Source organism: Anser anser, assembly GCF_964211835.1.
Source record: "Anser anser genome assembly, chromosome: Z".
NCBI classification, from domain to species: Eukaryota; Metazoa; Chordata; class Aves; order Anseriformes; family Anatidae; genus Anser; species Anser anser.
Window position 1 is genome coordinate 36,785,576 of NC_139723.1, and position 15,413 is coordinate 36,800,988.

The 15,413-nt window shown below is 38.2% G+C and overlaps 1 protein-coding gene across 7 annotated transcripts in view; it reads left to right on the plus strand.

The window, feature by feature from the left end:
- Nucleotides 1-3,805: 3,805 nt before the first annotated feature.
- The window catches only part of LOC310889952 (uncharacterized protein), a 47,187-nt gene continuing 35,579 nt past the window's right edge, over nucleotides 3,806-15,413 (plus strand). For 2 of the 7 annotated variants that reach the window (XR_014576933.1, XM_083818246.1), the window contains exon 1: nucleotides 3,806-4,443. Coding sequence is in view for 1 of the 7 variants with exons in the window: in XM_083818246.1 (XP_083674372.1) it covers nucleotides 4,208-4,443 (236 nt within the window). In the remaining 6 variants the exon portion in view is untranslated. Of the gene's footprint in view, nucleotides 4,444-4,960; nucleotides 5,341-11,560; nucleotides 12,006-12,036; nucleotides 15,399-15,413 lie in introns of those variants that run through there. The other 5 variants (XR_014576934.1, XR_014576935.1, XR_014576936.1 and 2 more) reach the window with 5 other exon arrangements.

The following is a 15,413-nucleotide window of genomic DNA, read 5'->3' on the forward strand; positions in this document are numbered from 1 at the left end:
TTTCTCCAGGTTGGCTGATGCAAAGTGCAAAATAATATAATGTGTGATAGGGATTTGTACTACTGAATCTTCTTTTACTAGAAATACTAATGTTCTCAAGCACTGGCACCTTTTGGCTCAGTACAAAATTAGGAAAGGATAAGTTTAGTGCCCAAGGCAAGAAATGGCCTTGTTTCCATGTGGGCAAATTAGTACACTTCAAGTAGAACTAATATAGGAGATACAGTATACTTGAGGATATTGTGCAAATTTGCCATGGTCACCGTGAAAAATAGTTATGAAAATATTGCAATTATACACAATTATTACAATTATACACAATTACAATTATATTAAAAATGTTTTCCATAATGAGAACACTATAGAGATTTTGACTCATAAGAGATAACATTTAAAATAAAGACAAGACCACCATGGGAGAAGAATGTTTAGCAGAGAGGGCTGTGGAGGTGTTAAAATGGAAAGTTAACAGGCAGTAACAGCCTTTTTATTTAACGATATACATAACATGTGCTGCAATTAAAAAAAAAAAAAAAGCCATTTATTTGAAAATAATCCCAGTGGAAGGATTATTCATGTACAGAGGATCTTGTCTTGACTGTTTTTGGTTCTAGATCCTGACATCATATAGAGTGTGATATTTGGGATTTGTGATGGGGACATCCAGTTGGAGTGATTAAAAGTTTTATTATGACTCTCAAAAGGCATAACTAAGAGGCTAGAAGACTTTTCTACAACTACTAAAATTATTTTTGAAATCATTTGCTGGCTTGTTCATTCCCCAGCCAAAATGCAGCCAATATTGAGCCATCAATACAATTTATGGAAACAGTGCCTAGCACGACAGACTTTGATTAGACTGTACTTCAGCTTTCCTTATGTCAAAGCATTTTATTCTGAAACCTCTAGGAAATTAAAAGCAGTTCACTGAGGTAAGAAACTGGGGAAGAAGACAAGAAGGGGGAAGAAGGGCAAGAAATACTTTTTGCTCTTTTCTTAAATTAGACACAGCACGTAACCTAGTCTGACCAACTGTGCATACTTCTGTATCTGGAAATACCTGTTCTATAGAGGGGCTCAGCCTGTATTTTTAAAATTCTTTTATTAGTTACACTCCCAGCAGCATAGGTAGTTACTAGCATAACTGAACCCTGGAAGAGATTTATGAACTCTGTATGGTTTAGCTGGAACTTCGTTTTGTCTCAAAAGTCATCCACTCCCTACACGTGGTATAACATCTCCCAGACTTGCCTGAAGTTTTCTCTTTATCTGATTTTGAAGACAGTACAGATCCCATTTTTTGTCTGCTAACAAGTGAAGAAAATCATCCAAATAGGTGTATGAAATAAAAAGGAACTTGATACACAAATGTTCTTCTTTGTTCTTTACTGGTGGGGTCCTTCTTCAGTGTCTGAGGACATCTACTCATAACAGCATGCAGACTACAGGGGCTATATTAAACAGTTAATCGCATTAAGCTATAGTGACGTATGAAAAATTAAAGGAAGAAGGCAACTGTGGCAAAATACACTCTTTCTCCCACTTCTGAGCAACTTTATGTTCATAAACCAAGAAATGCAAACGTCTCCTTTTTTTTTTTTTAACATAGAGGTCAATTATTCATTCTAATATTTTCCCTGGATTGTATTATCAATTTAAAACCTTTTAAACAGAGATAATATTGATATGTTTGTCTTACTGTAGCACAAAAATTTATTTTAAACTTAAGGAAACATGGAAATTGAATCCAAAATGGTGTCTGTGCTTTTGTGAATTAAAGCTCAATTCTAGGAGGCAAATACATCTCTTAAGTCATAAACTTTATTAAATGCTGTTAGGATCCTCTTACAGCAAGGGCAGCTTTATTTTGTTAGCTAGTAATAGCCGTAAAAGCAATTTGTCCCACTAACAGATAAATGAAAAATCCTGTACAAGTCCCCCACACAGGTTGTTTTGCCCAGGCATGTTTTGAAAAAGAAGAATAAAAAGGACAACTTAAAAATGAAATGGATTGCTGCAATTTATCATTAGGTGACACCAAACTGGGGGCACTGATCAATACGCTCAGGGGCAGGGCTGCCACCTAGAAAGATGTAAACAAGCTGGAGGAATGGGCCAACAGGAACCTCATGAAATTCAACCAGAACAGGATGGAAAGTGATACTCTGGGATTGAATAACACCTTGCAGTGGCACAGGCTGTAGACTGCCAGACTGAGGAGCAGCTCTGATGAAAAGGTCCTGGGGGTCAGGGTGGGCAGAAAGCCAAGCATGACCCAGCGCTGTGCTCTGGACAGTGCAAAGGCCAGCAGTGTCCTGGGCTGTATGAACAGGAATGCCACCAGTCAATCAATGAATGGGACTCCCGCTCTCTTCAGCCCTCATAAGACCACATCAAGATACTACATCCTGTTCTGTGCCCTCCAGTGCAGGAAAGACATAAACTGGAACAAGTTTGGCAGAGGACCACTGAGAGAGACGGCTGGGGCTGCAGGACCTGCCCTGGTTCAGTCTGGAGAAGAGCTGGCTCTGGCAGCACCTAACTGCAGCTGCACTGCCTATGAGGGCACTGCAGGGGAGCTGAGCTAGGCATGGCAGCAGGGCAAGGGCCAAGAAAGGTTAAGACCAGCTGTAAGGAAACTTAAAAACACCAGAAAGAGAGGCAAGCAGCTGCACAGGCTGCCCCACTCCCTGGGCTGCTCCTATGCAGGCCCCCTCCCTCCTCAGAGGGTAGCACTTCCCAGCCAGACAAAGCCCTGAGTCACCAAGTCTGACCCCACAGCTGAACATGCTGTGAGCAGGACAGTGGATCAGAGACCTCCAAGGCTCACTCCCATCCTGAATTACCCTATCAGCTTCTTATCCCATGGTCCCATGATAATTTTATTTCTTAAACACATAAATATTCCTAAATAAACAAAATGTCTGAATATATTTTATCATTATATCTCATTTTATCTCAGAAACCTTATAGTAAAATATCCTAAGTAACATGACCTAGTTCTGCTTGTTGATCGTATTTAATATCCCAGTTCACTTGTCTTGAGTGATATATGAAAGCAGCTTGGCACTGGCTATGCAAGCCAAGAAACCTAAGGCAGTGCTCTTTTCTTTCCCCATCCCTCCTCTGATGAGAAGTTTTATTAACTGCCCAACCTGCTGCTTTAAGTTGATATGCATGGAAAGAGTTTTGATTGCAAGCTCTGTGTAAAAGAAAAAATCCCATTCACTGCAGCTTTTTCTGGTTCATCAGTCAACTGTGAGCCACAGGAGCATGTTGCCTTTTCTGGCCCTGCTGTGTTCAGTGACATTGGGCTGCCATTAATCAAACACGGCTGTCAGAACAAACTTACAAACTTCAGAGAAAACCAGTCTCACAGCTGACAACAGCCTGACCACATGCCTTAATAGGAAGCTGTTAATAGACTATGGGAAACTGTTAATAAAAAGGTGGAGAATTTGAAGAAGATACTGAGTGGTCATGCAGGCAGCTATACCACCAGCGCCAAGCTAAGCTGCCAAGCCTGAAACTCACTAGTACAAACCAGTTTTCATTTAATTTTCAGCTTTCATAAAAGCATTATGTCAGACTTCTGTGCGCTGCTCAGGGGAACAGGAAACTATTGCAACATCTATCTCATACCAAAAGCAGTGAGCAAAATCAACTACATGTCTCAGGATGTGTGCAGCAACCCAGGAAAGCTCCCAAAGGACTAACTCCTCTAGAATGGCAGAAATTTTAAAGAAAGCTGAACAATCATCTACAAGACCTCTCTCAGACTTTCCCGTTCCACCAGGTGGTGCAGAGGGCTCTGCCCTACCTGAAGGCAGAGGCTGTGGAAAAGCTGCTGCTGGCAGTGGGGCTGGTGGCATGTGGTCTCTGGGCTCAGGCCCCAGATGAGGTGGGATGTGGCAGCAGTTTTGTGACAGGCTCAGGAGTATTTGCCCCCACTTGGCACCTGTCTCCCCTCAGTGTTGCTACCACTCCCTCGGGGCAGCAATTTCAGTAGTTACCAGCTGTGAAAGGCCATACCCATTTATATGTTGTTTGTTTGCCATTTATTGCATGCGGCCTGCTATGTTCCTTTGCAAGGGTGCAGCTTGGCAGCAGAAGAGGCCACGGGCTCGCCTTGTCCTTGCTGGAAGGACATGAGGCTCCAGGAGCACTGAGCCTTTCCCAGGCAATCGTGCAGAGGATTGTGTGTGTGATGGGGGTAGTGGTGCGAGGAAATGACCAAGTGAGGAGTGAGCCCTCTGGAGCAGCAAAGCTTGCCAGCCCATGGGAGAGAGGAGAAAGCAGGTACACAGCCAGGTGCCTCAGATGGGAAAGGAGACGGACACGGGAGCCTGGCTGGGGCAGTACCCAGTCTGCCGCAAGCCAGCCAGCCCCTGAGCTGGTGAACTGGAACCAGCCTGGGAGAAAGGACATGACCACGGAGTCAGGGTGAGAGGATTTGTTTACAGTTCTTTTACTTCTGTTTCCTCTCTGTTCAAGTCACAGGGGGCTTAAGGGGCAACTTGCTCCAGTGTATGCCTTAACAGATTGAAATGACTTCGGGGTGTGGGGCAGGAGGGAGAGTGCTTGGCTTGAGGGCGAGGTGCAGCAGCACAGTTGGAGGCAGGGCCAGGGATCCACTCCTGGCTTGGTGCTGGCATTCATGCTGCCACCTGGGGACATGCTGGTGCTGTGGCCTCACCCACCCCCCAGGTACAAACTTCATCCCAAGGTGTGAAATGTGTCAGTAAAAGACGATGTCCTCTAGCTAATACTACATCCTATGTCCATTAGACACAGAGCAAGACGTGCATCTCCAGCAGGTTATGTATACCTCATGTTTCCATTTAATTATAGAAGACCGTATTTAGAAACTGCGTGGAGCTTCCACCACGTGACAAATGGTGAAAATTTGCTTGAATACCCAAGAACAAATTTACTAAGTTTCACACCTCTGTGTTCACAGCTTCTTATGCCTGTTCACACTACATGTGAGGGGAAGCACATGCTGATCTCCAACAGCAGCATCTTCAGAAGAAAATCTATATGGTGATGATATGAATAAAAATAAATAAATAAATAAAATCATAGTCTACAGTTAAAAAGTAGCACTTTGGAATCCTAAAAAGGAAGGCTTAACATGGTTAAAATGATAGCGTTCTGATGTTGCTCAAATCACGATGACTGTGCTATTCTGCATCATACCTGGTTGCAGTTGTTTTTGTTCAGGAGTGAATCCACAGAGAGCTCCAGAAGTGGCTCCTTCTACAGCTGCACAAAGCCTCAGCTCTGTTGATGACCAGAGGGATCTGCATTTATACCTTAGCTGACAGCGTGTTTCCTGAGGTAATGAAGAGCTGTTTTTGCAATCAACTAATTCTAGGCAAAAACAATTGCTGCCATATTGAACTTCATATAGATACCCGGTGACAGTCTCTGTAGGTACAAGCAATATCTAATTGCTGCAAGCAATTAGAAAATTCCCAGCATGGTGTGAATTGTTTCTGTCTCAAATGGCTGTAAATCTGAGTGTGAAGAAGAGCTTGCTTGAAAATTAGTTTTTTATCAGATGCACGATATAACTCATGGAAAAAAAATTCAACTCAAATGTTTTGCAGTTCAAATAAACCTTAAATTTTAATGAAGGTCTGTGTGGGAAAGAGGGTGCCTAGTATATATTAGTTCTTTGTAGAGAACTGCCTCATTTCTGGTTTGAATTAATGGGAAGTGATTTCAATGAATTTTAAATGAAAATATGTATTCTGAAGATAGTTCCTTGTTTATTCCTTTCTTTTAAAAAATGCTTTGCAGAAATTTAAAATATTGATTACATTTTAGCCTGATATCCCTAATAAGGACAGAACTATGAGACCAAGTGTCACAGTGTTTGGAAATAGCTACCATTAAAGCAGAATCTGTGAAATATTTGGAAAAGTAATAAATGCCAGAAACTAGGTACATTCTGGAATAGCTTAAAAGAACCAAGATCCCAGGTTTTAAAAACCACAAGCTCTGTGAACAAACCTCATTTATGGTGGCTAAAGAAAAATAGAGAGATTTGTGCCAAATCATTTTTGCCTAAGGTACATGTAGTCATTCAAGGACAGTACTGCAAAAACTAAATATTTGTCTTCCTTGAGACCAGCTATGTGATATTTCCTGCAGAACATTTGCACAAATAATCTAAAGATCCAGTGTTAACTGGAAAATGGTATGACATTATTCCAACACATATAGCCTTTTTTACTCAGGAAAACTCTTTTAAAATGTTATATTTCATAGCTGCAGATGCAGGTATTTACACAAAGTCCAAGGAAGACTAAGTTAAACATTAGAAAGAGGGAAAAGAGGGAGAAAATAGAGAAGCCATGCTTTTAAGCAGAGTTTACAACCTGGGAAAGATCAGCAGGCCACATTTGAGAACAGATTAATTTATCCTTAGCTAATTACTCTATAAGGTTCAGCTGACCTGCCACCTGCCACCACCACTAACAGTCAAGACATATCACAATGGATTGTTCTGTCTGTTTGATACACTCATTCACTAAACAAGTTGCTTTCGGGCTGCGTATGTGCAATAAAATCTAGCCAGTCAATAGCGCTGCTACTGATATCCTTCAGATAATTTTCTCCCTTTTTGTTATGGCTTGTCATCTTCATCCTGTTCTTTGCATTGTACTCTCTAGTTTGAGGAGAAGTCTGGCAGTCAAGCCTAGTATGTTCTAGTTGTTGCTCTTCTGACTATTATTTATGTTTTAGCAACACTGACTTAAGTTTACCCATCTGTAAAACTGCAATAGTATTTAAAAGTCTCTGGGAATCTTTTAAAGTAGAAAGCAGCTCTTGGAATGAAATCTACACACAGTGCAAAGGAATTTAAGAACTACAAGTTTCAAGAAATACCCTGTATGTTCATTAAATTTTAACAAAGGAGTTGTGCCATGACAAGGATATACTGTAATTTTGATTGGAAATGTGTACTCAAAAAAGTGGTCTTTCAACAAGAAGTCAGTACCTGTTTTGTCTTTCCAGCGTATAAGGAGATTGAAAGAACTGACAGTTTCATGGAAACAGTTTGTGGATCAAGTGAGCTTGAATTTTTTTAATTATCTGGTAATGTGTATGTAAACTTGAAAATTTTTCAACTCATTAAAGCTACATTAATAGAGTAGGCCTTTTGGGGTATATCGATGGATAAATCACAGTCTTGCTAAAGCAGCTGTTTTCTGCAGAATCAGAGCATTTATTTTTTTCATTGGTATGGACCAGCCATTAGTGCTGACATTGATGAGGACTAAATCAGGCCCTTTGTACTGAAAACTTAACAGTATGCTGAATCTAAGTCAAAGTATGGAGGCAGCTTGCTTTGAAAGAAAAGGTAAGCAATTAAGTTTAACTGGTTTATTGCTTTGTAAAAAATCCGTCCTTAGATTCACAGCAGCATTAAGCCTTTTCAGTTAATTTTTGTTTTTTTAAACAATAAAGTAAAAATGAACAGCAATTTCTTTTAAAACTGAGATAAAATATAGGTTACTACCTGCAGAACAGAATGGGCAAGGTACTCTCTTTTTAGCTTAGCAACATAATAAAACTAAAAAGTAAACATGCCTCTTACTACGAACAAAGAAGTACTGTTCATTCGCTTACAACAAAAAAGAAACTTCAGAGAACTGATTTAATCATGGCAATTGGAGAGTCTGAGAAGAGGCATAGGCAAATGACTTACATTAACACACACCACGACTAGAACTATACATACAAAAACCACATGCATGTAAGAGAGAATTTGAGAGAGATTTCAGGTTCATTTACTACAGCAGCCTTTGGCCATTAAAGGGGAAGACAGAAAAATTTTCCATGTCATTAAAAGCACTTCAACAATTAAAAAAGAGCTTCCTCCACCACTTCCTCCCTTCTTTGTAATCTTTTTTTTTTTTAACAAAACTTTCTAATAGATAAAAATGTAGTGCAATATGGGGTTTGAAGAGATCTCAAGAGATACTATGCTATTGTCATTAAGTATCTGGCCTATTGTCACCCTTTGATTTTCAACAAATGCAAGTTCAATTTGTCATGAAGACCTGCAGTATTACAGCTGATAGCACAAAGTCTTTCAAATGTGCCATACTGAAAAGTTATAATGCCATAGGTTTCATAGATTATATATTTCTCCAAATTTGGCATAAATGGGTAGGGAAAATAATAGTGCATTCAAAGAATATGTATCCCTTGGATTCATATATTTAAAGAAATCCATTTAATTCTTGTGAGGTGAATTGTGATCAAGCTACATCAGTTTAAGCTTGGAGGAATGCCAAGGAAATCAGTCTAATAACTCAAGAGTCATATGGTGTAGAAAAGAGCAGAATTTGGTACATGAAGTCCTTTCTTTTCTGCAAGGATGCCTATTTATAGCTCTATTTTCATCCAGCAGTCCTGACTATCTTTTTAGTTGTGAATACCACATAGTTCTCCCAAGCAAGCCAGCATTCTCTCCAAAGCTAAAGACAAAAAGAAATACAGAGACAAAATTGCTAGAATTTTCAGTATTCTCATTTTTATGTATGGGGAGTTGGCAGTTCAGAAAGGAAATAATAGTAATAATAAGCAAGCAAGCAAGCCTTTCTTCCTTGCCTGTAAGTACAGCTAAATCCTCAGGAAGCAAAGTGGTTTTTCATAACTATGTTGAGTTAAAAAGAAAAAAAAAAGAGAACAAAGAACAAGAAGTAGATATGTCATAAATGGTATGAAAGGGACTCCTTCCTTACTGGATAAATCACTAGAAGTACGGGAAATTTCAGAACAAGCAATGTGACATAGAATAAAGTGGTGAGAAGAATCTGACTACGTGCTGTCATCCCCTTTTTGATCTGAAGACAAGCTTAACAGCTACCATCTGAAAGTGCAAGTCTCTGAGCGTTGCAGATATTTCTGAAAACATAGACTGAGGCTATTGTATTTCCTTGCATCATAGCAATTTTGCAATCATTTTCATTACTTGGTCTCCAAGTGTTCTGCGTATGTATTATCATCTTTGCTCTGTGGCGAGAAAATATCACACCCCAAAGGTAATTACAGGAGGGCTTAACTAGGAGGGCCAATGCCACCTTTTGAGTATGATCTCCCTAGTTATGTCCAGGGATGTTCTTCCAATATTTGAAAAGTTAAGACTTCTTGTTCATTTTCTTCTCTCTGCCAGCATTTGTATAGTTGTCCCACTCTCTCCAAATGCAGTTGTTCTACAGTTTTCACAGCCATGTGATCTGTGTAATTCAGTGTGATGCTTTTTCAGCTTCTCCACTGATAGAACATACTGCAGAAAGAGGTTGAATTTTTAAAATAGTCTTTATACTGATTTACTTTCCTTGAAATCTTTCTTATTCTGGAAAAATTGCTCTGTAGCTCTTCAGTTGCTCTAATAAGGAGGGACAAATGTGTACCTAGTATTTTCCTTCTTTGACAGCATTTGTTACATATACGACTTAAAACTAAAGAACATCCAAACCTTAATAGGTGTATTGTCATTCTGACTTTTTCTGTATTGTTTTTGATTTACTTAAAACAATTGTTAGGCAGCTTTGTATGACAGCCACTGTTCATCATTCACTTGGACAAGAACTGGTCTGCTGTTTCTCAATATTGAGGTTCCAAAGCACTGGTGTGTTTTTGTTTTCTTCCATATATTGTAACAGTTGTTCATATGAGAACTAAAACATTACTAGCCATTATTTTTTCCTGTCATATCCTTATTCCCTTTCCTGCCACAGTGCTGATTCTGTGATCACAGCCTCCATTAGACAATACTTAACCTGCTCAACACTTGACCTGGTTGAGTGTTCCATCTCTGATATGTAGTTGAATATCTAATTCTAATTATAGCTATACAGTTGTTAAAAGTAATGTAGTTTTAGGTTTCAACTTTTTAATCTATGTCAATGTGAAAAAGTATGTTCTAAATTAAATTCCATGATGTTAGAAAACTGAAACTGTAAAGCAGTGCAGTTCTTTAACTGTTTACTTAATCAATACAATTCCTTAACTAGTCTAATGAGCAGTTTAAAAATTTCTCAGTGTAAACAGTCAGCACTCTGATTGCTGCTTAATAGGAGAAGAATGAACATCCAAATTCATATTTTGGATTGAGGCCATGGTGTAAACAGTGGAGCAGTAGCAAAGGGAATCCCCCAGCTGTACTCACCTACTCTCATATGGGTTTGATTCACAAGTGGATCTGGTTTGCACAAATCTCAGATTCTTTTCAGAAGGAACTAAAATCTAAGCTGTGCTCACGATGCCCCCCCCCCCCCCCCCCCATTCTCATCGGGATGTACAGATTCAGTTAACAATGGTGTAAGTTTGTGCAGCTTAGAGACGTGTATGCAATGTGATTGTTAAACCCAGACAGCCAGGGTACATTTAGTCTGAAGTTAAAACCCTGAAATCCATACTGTGTTGATGTTTTGGGCCTCTCAGCAATAACACCTTTAAGCTACTGCTTGACACCCGTTTTTTCCAGATTTCTTGCTTAGAAATAGCAGATTTATCAGTGATTATGGCTAATATCTCTAGTGTTATAATACCATTGCTCTTAAAAATACATAAAAGTCCCTGGTTTGACTCAGATTGTGGTGAGAGTCTTTTGTGGCATTTCAGAACAGTTTGTGCAAGGTTCTTGCCTTTGCATTGCTGGAGGCTAGCATTGGCTGTTTTGATATTTTCTTAAGAGCAGAATACCATTGTTTCATGGCATTACAGAACAATAATAGCATTTAGTTAGCTTCTGGAACCATCATCCATTCTGTTGACACTATCTTTCAGTTATTTATAATTGATTTAAAATCAAACAACAGTGTTATATAACATTACATCTTATAACATCACTGTTTTGTTATTGAAGTTCTCATATGACCTTGTATGTGTAAGTAGTTACTTTTCATCTGGTCTAGAGCGAGCTCTCGGATGAAGCTTTCATCAAATACTCAGGGGCTATGTCTTCCTTGCTGTATTAATTCAGCTGATCTGCCACTGAGCTTGGTCATCTGTGGTCTGCCACATTGCAAAGCTATATGAAAGTCATTGTCTCTTAAATGGCATTGTCATCACTCTGTTAGGACAAAACATGGCTGCACTCCATCAGATCATAGGCTCATTTAGCCTGGTGCCCAATGTTCAGTAGTCACGACTGGTGGTGATACATGGGAAAAGTATAACAGCATTTTGTAGCCATACTTCCATGGTATTTCCCAGCTACCAGTAATAGCTACTTGGGGTGTCATTTGTTCAGATGCACCATAAAATGTGTTTTTTCTTTCATTTAACAGCCCTTGAGAGAATTTTTTCCATCAGTTTGGCTACTCTCCTTTTTGACTCATTTTCTGGGGGGATGCAGAGCATCATGTGGCAATGAGTTCCACAGTTTAAGTACATGCTCTGTTTTTAAAAAAAAAAAAAAAAAAAAGCCCTACTTCTTCTTGACTAAGTATTTCATAGTTGTATTTAATGCACATTCATTCTTGTATTAGGAAAGACAGTAAATAATCATTTTCTGTTTGCCTTTTTGTTCAAGACATGGTTTTCTAGTCATTAATCACATCCTTCTCAGACATCTGTTTTCCAATTTGATTTATCTACGCATGAAAATTGTTCCATATTTTTGATCATCATTTGGCCTATTTCTGCATGATTTTTGGTTCTACCGTATACTTTTAAGGTGAGTAATATCATAAATCTTAACAAATCCACACAATGTTCTAACCATTGGTATAGTAATACTGCATTGTGTATGGTAAAACAATGAAATTTTCTGTTCTGTTCCCTGCTTTGCTTTTCTGTTATTGAGAACTAATAGAATGCTTTCACATAATTATATGTCATAAATTTACAGTCCCAGTCCTGACTGTTATTACTCAATTTGCAGTCACTTGCTGTACATGTAATTTTAGGATTACTTTTTTCCCATGCCTTACTTTACATTTATCTACTCAGAATTTCCTCTGCTGTTTTATTGCCCAGTCACTGTTTTCCTTTTGCACTTCCTTATAGCTTGTTTTTACTCTCCTGAATAACCATGGATTAAAGAGAAAACTTTGTCACTTCAGTATCACTCTTCTTGGATCATTTATTAACATGCCATGAAGACGTACGCCTTCTCTTCACAGGAGTATGAACAACCTGTAACTCTTTGCCACTTTATTGTGAGATTCATCTCTGCTGTCATGAGCTCTCAGCAGGGGAAGGTACTGGAAGCCTCTCATTGCTGAGTAATTTACACAGCTACTTCATAGCAAAGCGAGTAGTTACCAGACCTATTCAAAGTTGCACCTGGTTCCAAACTGGCATTTCTTTCTAGGCTTACACATCCTCATATTGCCCCGGCATTGTAAAGGAAGATTTACAAATGCTGAAGCATTTTCTGGCTGCTAGAGTCTGTATCACTATCAGTGTAATGACTTTGTGAATCAGCTTTGCCTATAAAAGACTGGCATACTTCAAACAGTCTCAAGTGTTAAAGTGTTTGGTACAAAACAAGCTTTGAAGTTTTATCATGACAATAAACACTTATGGCTTTTCTCACTGTATGTGTGTTCAAAGATCATGTATTGTGTATGTGGTGCAGTGGCATTGTATGAGAGCACTGGGACTTTTTTTTCTCATGCATTTGGATCTCATCTATCAGCTGCAATGATTTCCTGCCTGCTAGTTACACTCATTTATTTTTGTCTGTCATAGGCTTTAAAAGTGGAAACCTACTTTGGCATCTAGGAACCTCAATGATCCCAGGAATAGAAAGAACAAAATGTGATTAGAGTAGGTGGAGAGAATGGGGAAATCAGGGAAAAAGTTCTCATTTTACAATAATTAGTTAAATACTTTGAAATATATAAAAACTTTTAAGTAGTCCAAATAAATAGTAGTCATGTAGTAAATGTATATACAGTTGTTTGAATAATTAGTTAAGTTTTCTTTCAAATTTGCTGCGGACTAACTTTGAAAAAGATGATTTAAACTCAAAATGAGAACAGCACAGAGCTGTCGTTTTTTTCTGTGTTTTTTTTTTTTTTTCTCAAACAAAAAACCTCTTACAAATTAGGAGTCATTAAAGGTCAGGTGTGCACTGGAAGTATGTCTTCAAATTAAACTAACTATCCAGAATCTTTTTACTATTTATTCACAGCTCTGTAGTGGTAAATAACTTGATGATTTCTAAAACATACAAACAACAACAGAACCCTAAGCCTAGTAAGTTTTCAGTAAGTCTCAAGAGGAGAAAATGAATCACCTATTCACAGCACTTCATACTTGCTTATCTTTATAAAGAGGAGACCTCGTTCAGGGCTGGGAAGATTCACAGGATGGGAAAACTGGCTGCCTACAGACCAACAGAGAGTGTATATAGAATAGCAGATGAGGCTAGAGAGGGGCCGAAGTCACTTCAGTTGCAGCAACAAATTGATTTGCCCAAAGACCTTATAACCCTTACAAGGTATATCTTTACATCTCTCACCTATACATGACTATCAGCAAGTATAAAACTAGAAATACTTCAAAATTAGGCCTCCCTCCTTCAAAAGGATGAGAGAATTGTCGCATATAATGTCATACAATCAAAGTTAACCGAGTTCTGAAACATTAGGAGTATGATGCTAACTCATTAAAATCAATGGCAGCTTCAAAAGTACAGCACTTAAAATTACATCATATGTTTTGGTGCTGTACAGTACATTTTAGTTGCCTCATTCAGGGCTCCCAAATATGAAAATCTTGATCTTACTCTTTCATGAAAACACCATATGTCTTAGCCTCAGAACTTTAATAACAATTTTATTTTTGTATTTTTGGCTTCAGAGTGTAGAATTATGCATGTAATTATCATATTATTGTGTTGTTTATATTTGTTAAGATATTAAATACTTAGGCTTGGAAACCTGAACTATTTTGTATGTTTGTATAGGCATTGTAATTTACAGTTATGTTTTTTATTAGCTCACATTTAATATCAAGACTTAGAACAAACTAGCTATATGTCTGTACAGCAGCTCCAAGTAATTAATTTTTGTTTCCTTTTTACTACATATTCTGAAGTTTCTCTTTCTGTACAGTCATGCATACACTCAACTGTTCTGTAATGTACCTCACTAATGAAATGATCAAACACTATAGAAATTTTCAACTGAATTTATTGGATGATAAGCCACAGCCATAAAGTATATTGGTATAACTTGACAGTAGCATACATTTGTAAAATTCTGTCATATAGAAACTCCTATATGAACACGATCAAAGTCTGGATGTCAGGGCTCTTTAATGAAAACTATAAAAGTCCACTCTATTGTCCTCCTAAAATGCCAGTAAGTTTGCCATTCTGAGATATAAAAGTAGGACATATTTCACAGAATTTCTCACTTCAGAGAGGAGAGAGTGTTCTGACTGAGAGGAATGGCATTTTGATATGCTTGTAGAACAAAAGACCTTCATGGTCTTGTGTCATATCTAAAAATCCTTTGAGGTCCTGAAGTCAAATTCCTTTTCTGTTATACAAGGAAATGAACTTCACATGTTTCACTGAATGTTCAATAAGGAGAACAGTAACAGGATTCCCAGAGTTGTGCAGATCAGAAATGCAAATGATTGGTTTTACATCAGAAGCAAAACTGAGAGCTAAAATATCCTCAGGATGGATTATCTTTGTGGCTATTGTTCTCGTGCCACACTGCAATTCCTTTTTGGTTTAAATATCACTGTGTGCCACAACATATAGTAGAAGACATAGGTCAGGAGTGTTACCCATAAAAGTGAAGAATATGTAAGACAGAATTTAAAATACTGTTTGCCAGAAGCACTGTCAGAGCTCATGCAGACATAGAATAATGTCATTTCAGCAAACTCAGCAAACTTCCAGATAAGGAAAAATTACTTTTATCAGTCTCAAAAGGCCCAAAATTCCACTGTTGCTGCTCCTCCATAATTTTATCATGACAGGTAGAAAGCCTGAACTTTCAGAGACTACATTCAGAGGAAAAACTCCTTGTATCCAGAAGAGTGTTTCTAGGTGATTTGTAGAGACCTGGATGCAGTTTCAGTGTTCTATAAATAACAATCTGATCTGTTTGCATTAAATTTATGAGCAGTGCATGTGAAAATTTACATGCTAATCAGATTTGACTCTCAGTTTCTTATCAGTCTGTTTCTCTCAGTCCCTCCTGTGCTCTACTGTGCTTCTTTATGTTTCTTGTGGGTGGTGAAGTAAGAGGACTTCCAGCCACTAAGTCAAGTAGCAGTGTGAGAACTTGCTGTTTATCTTAATTTGAAAAATGAAAAAGTGCTTAGAAATGCATTGCTTTGTTTCGTTTAGCACATTTATGTACAACAGATTTTACATTTGATTTCTTAATGTAATGCTTAAATAAAACAGTGTTTAT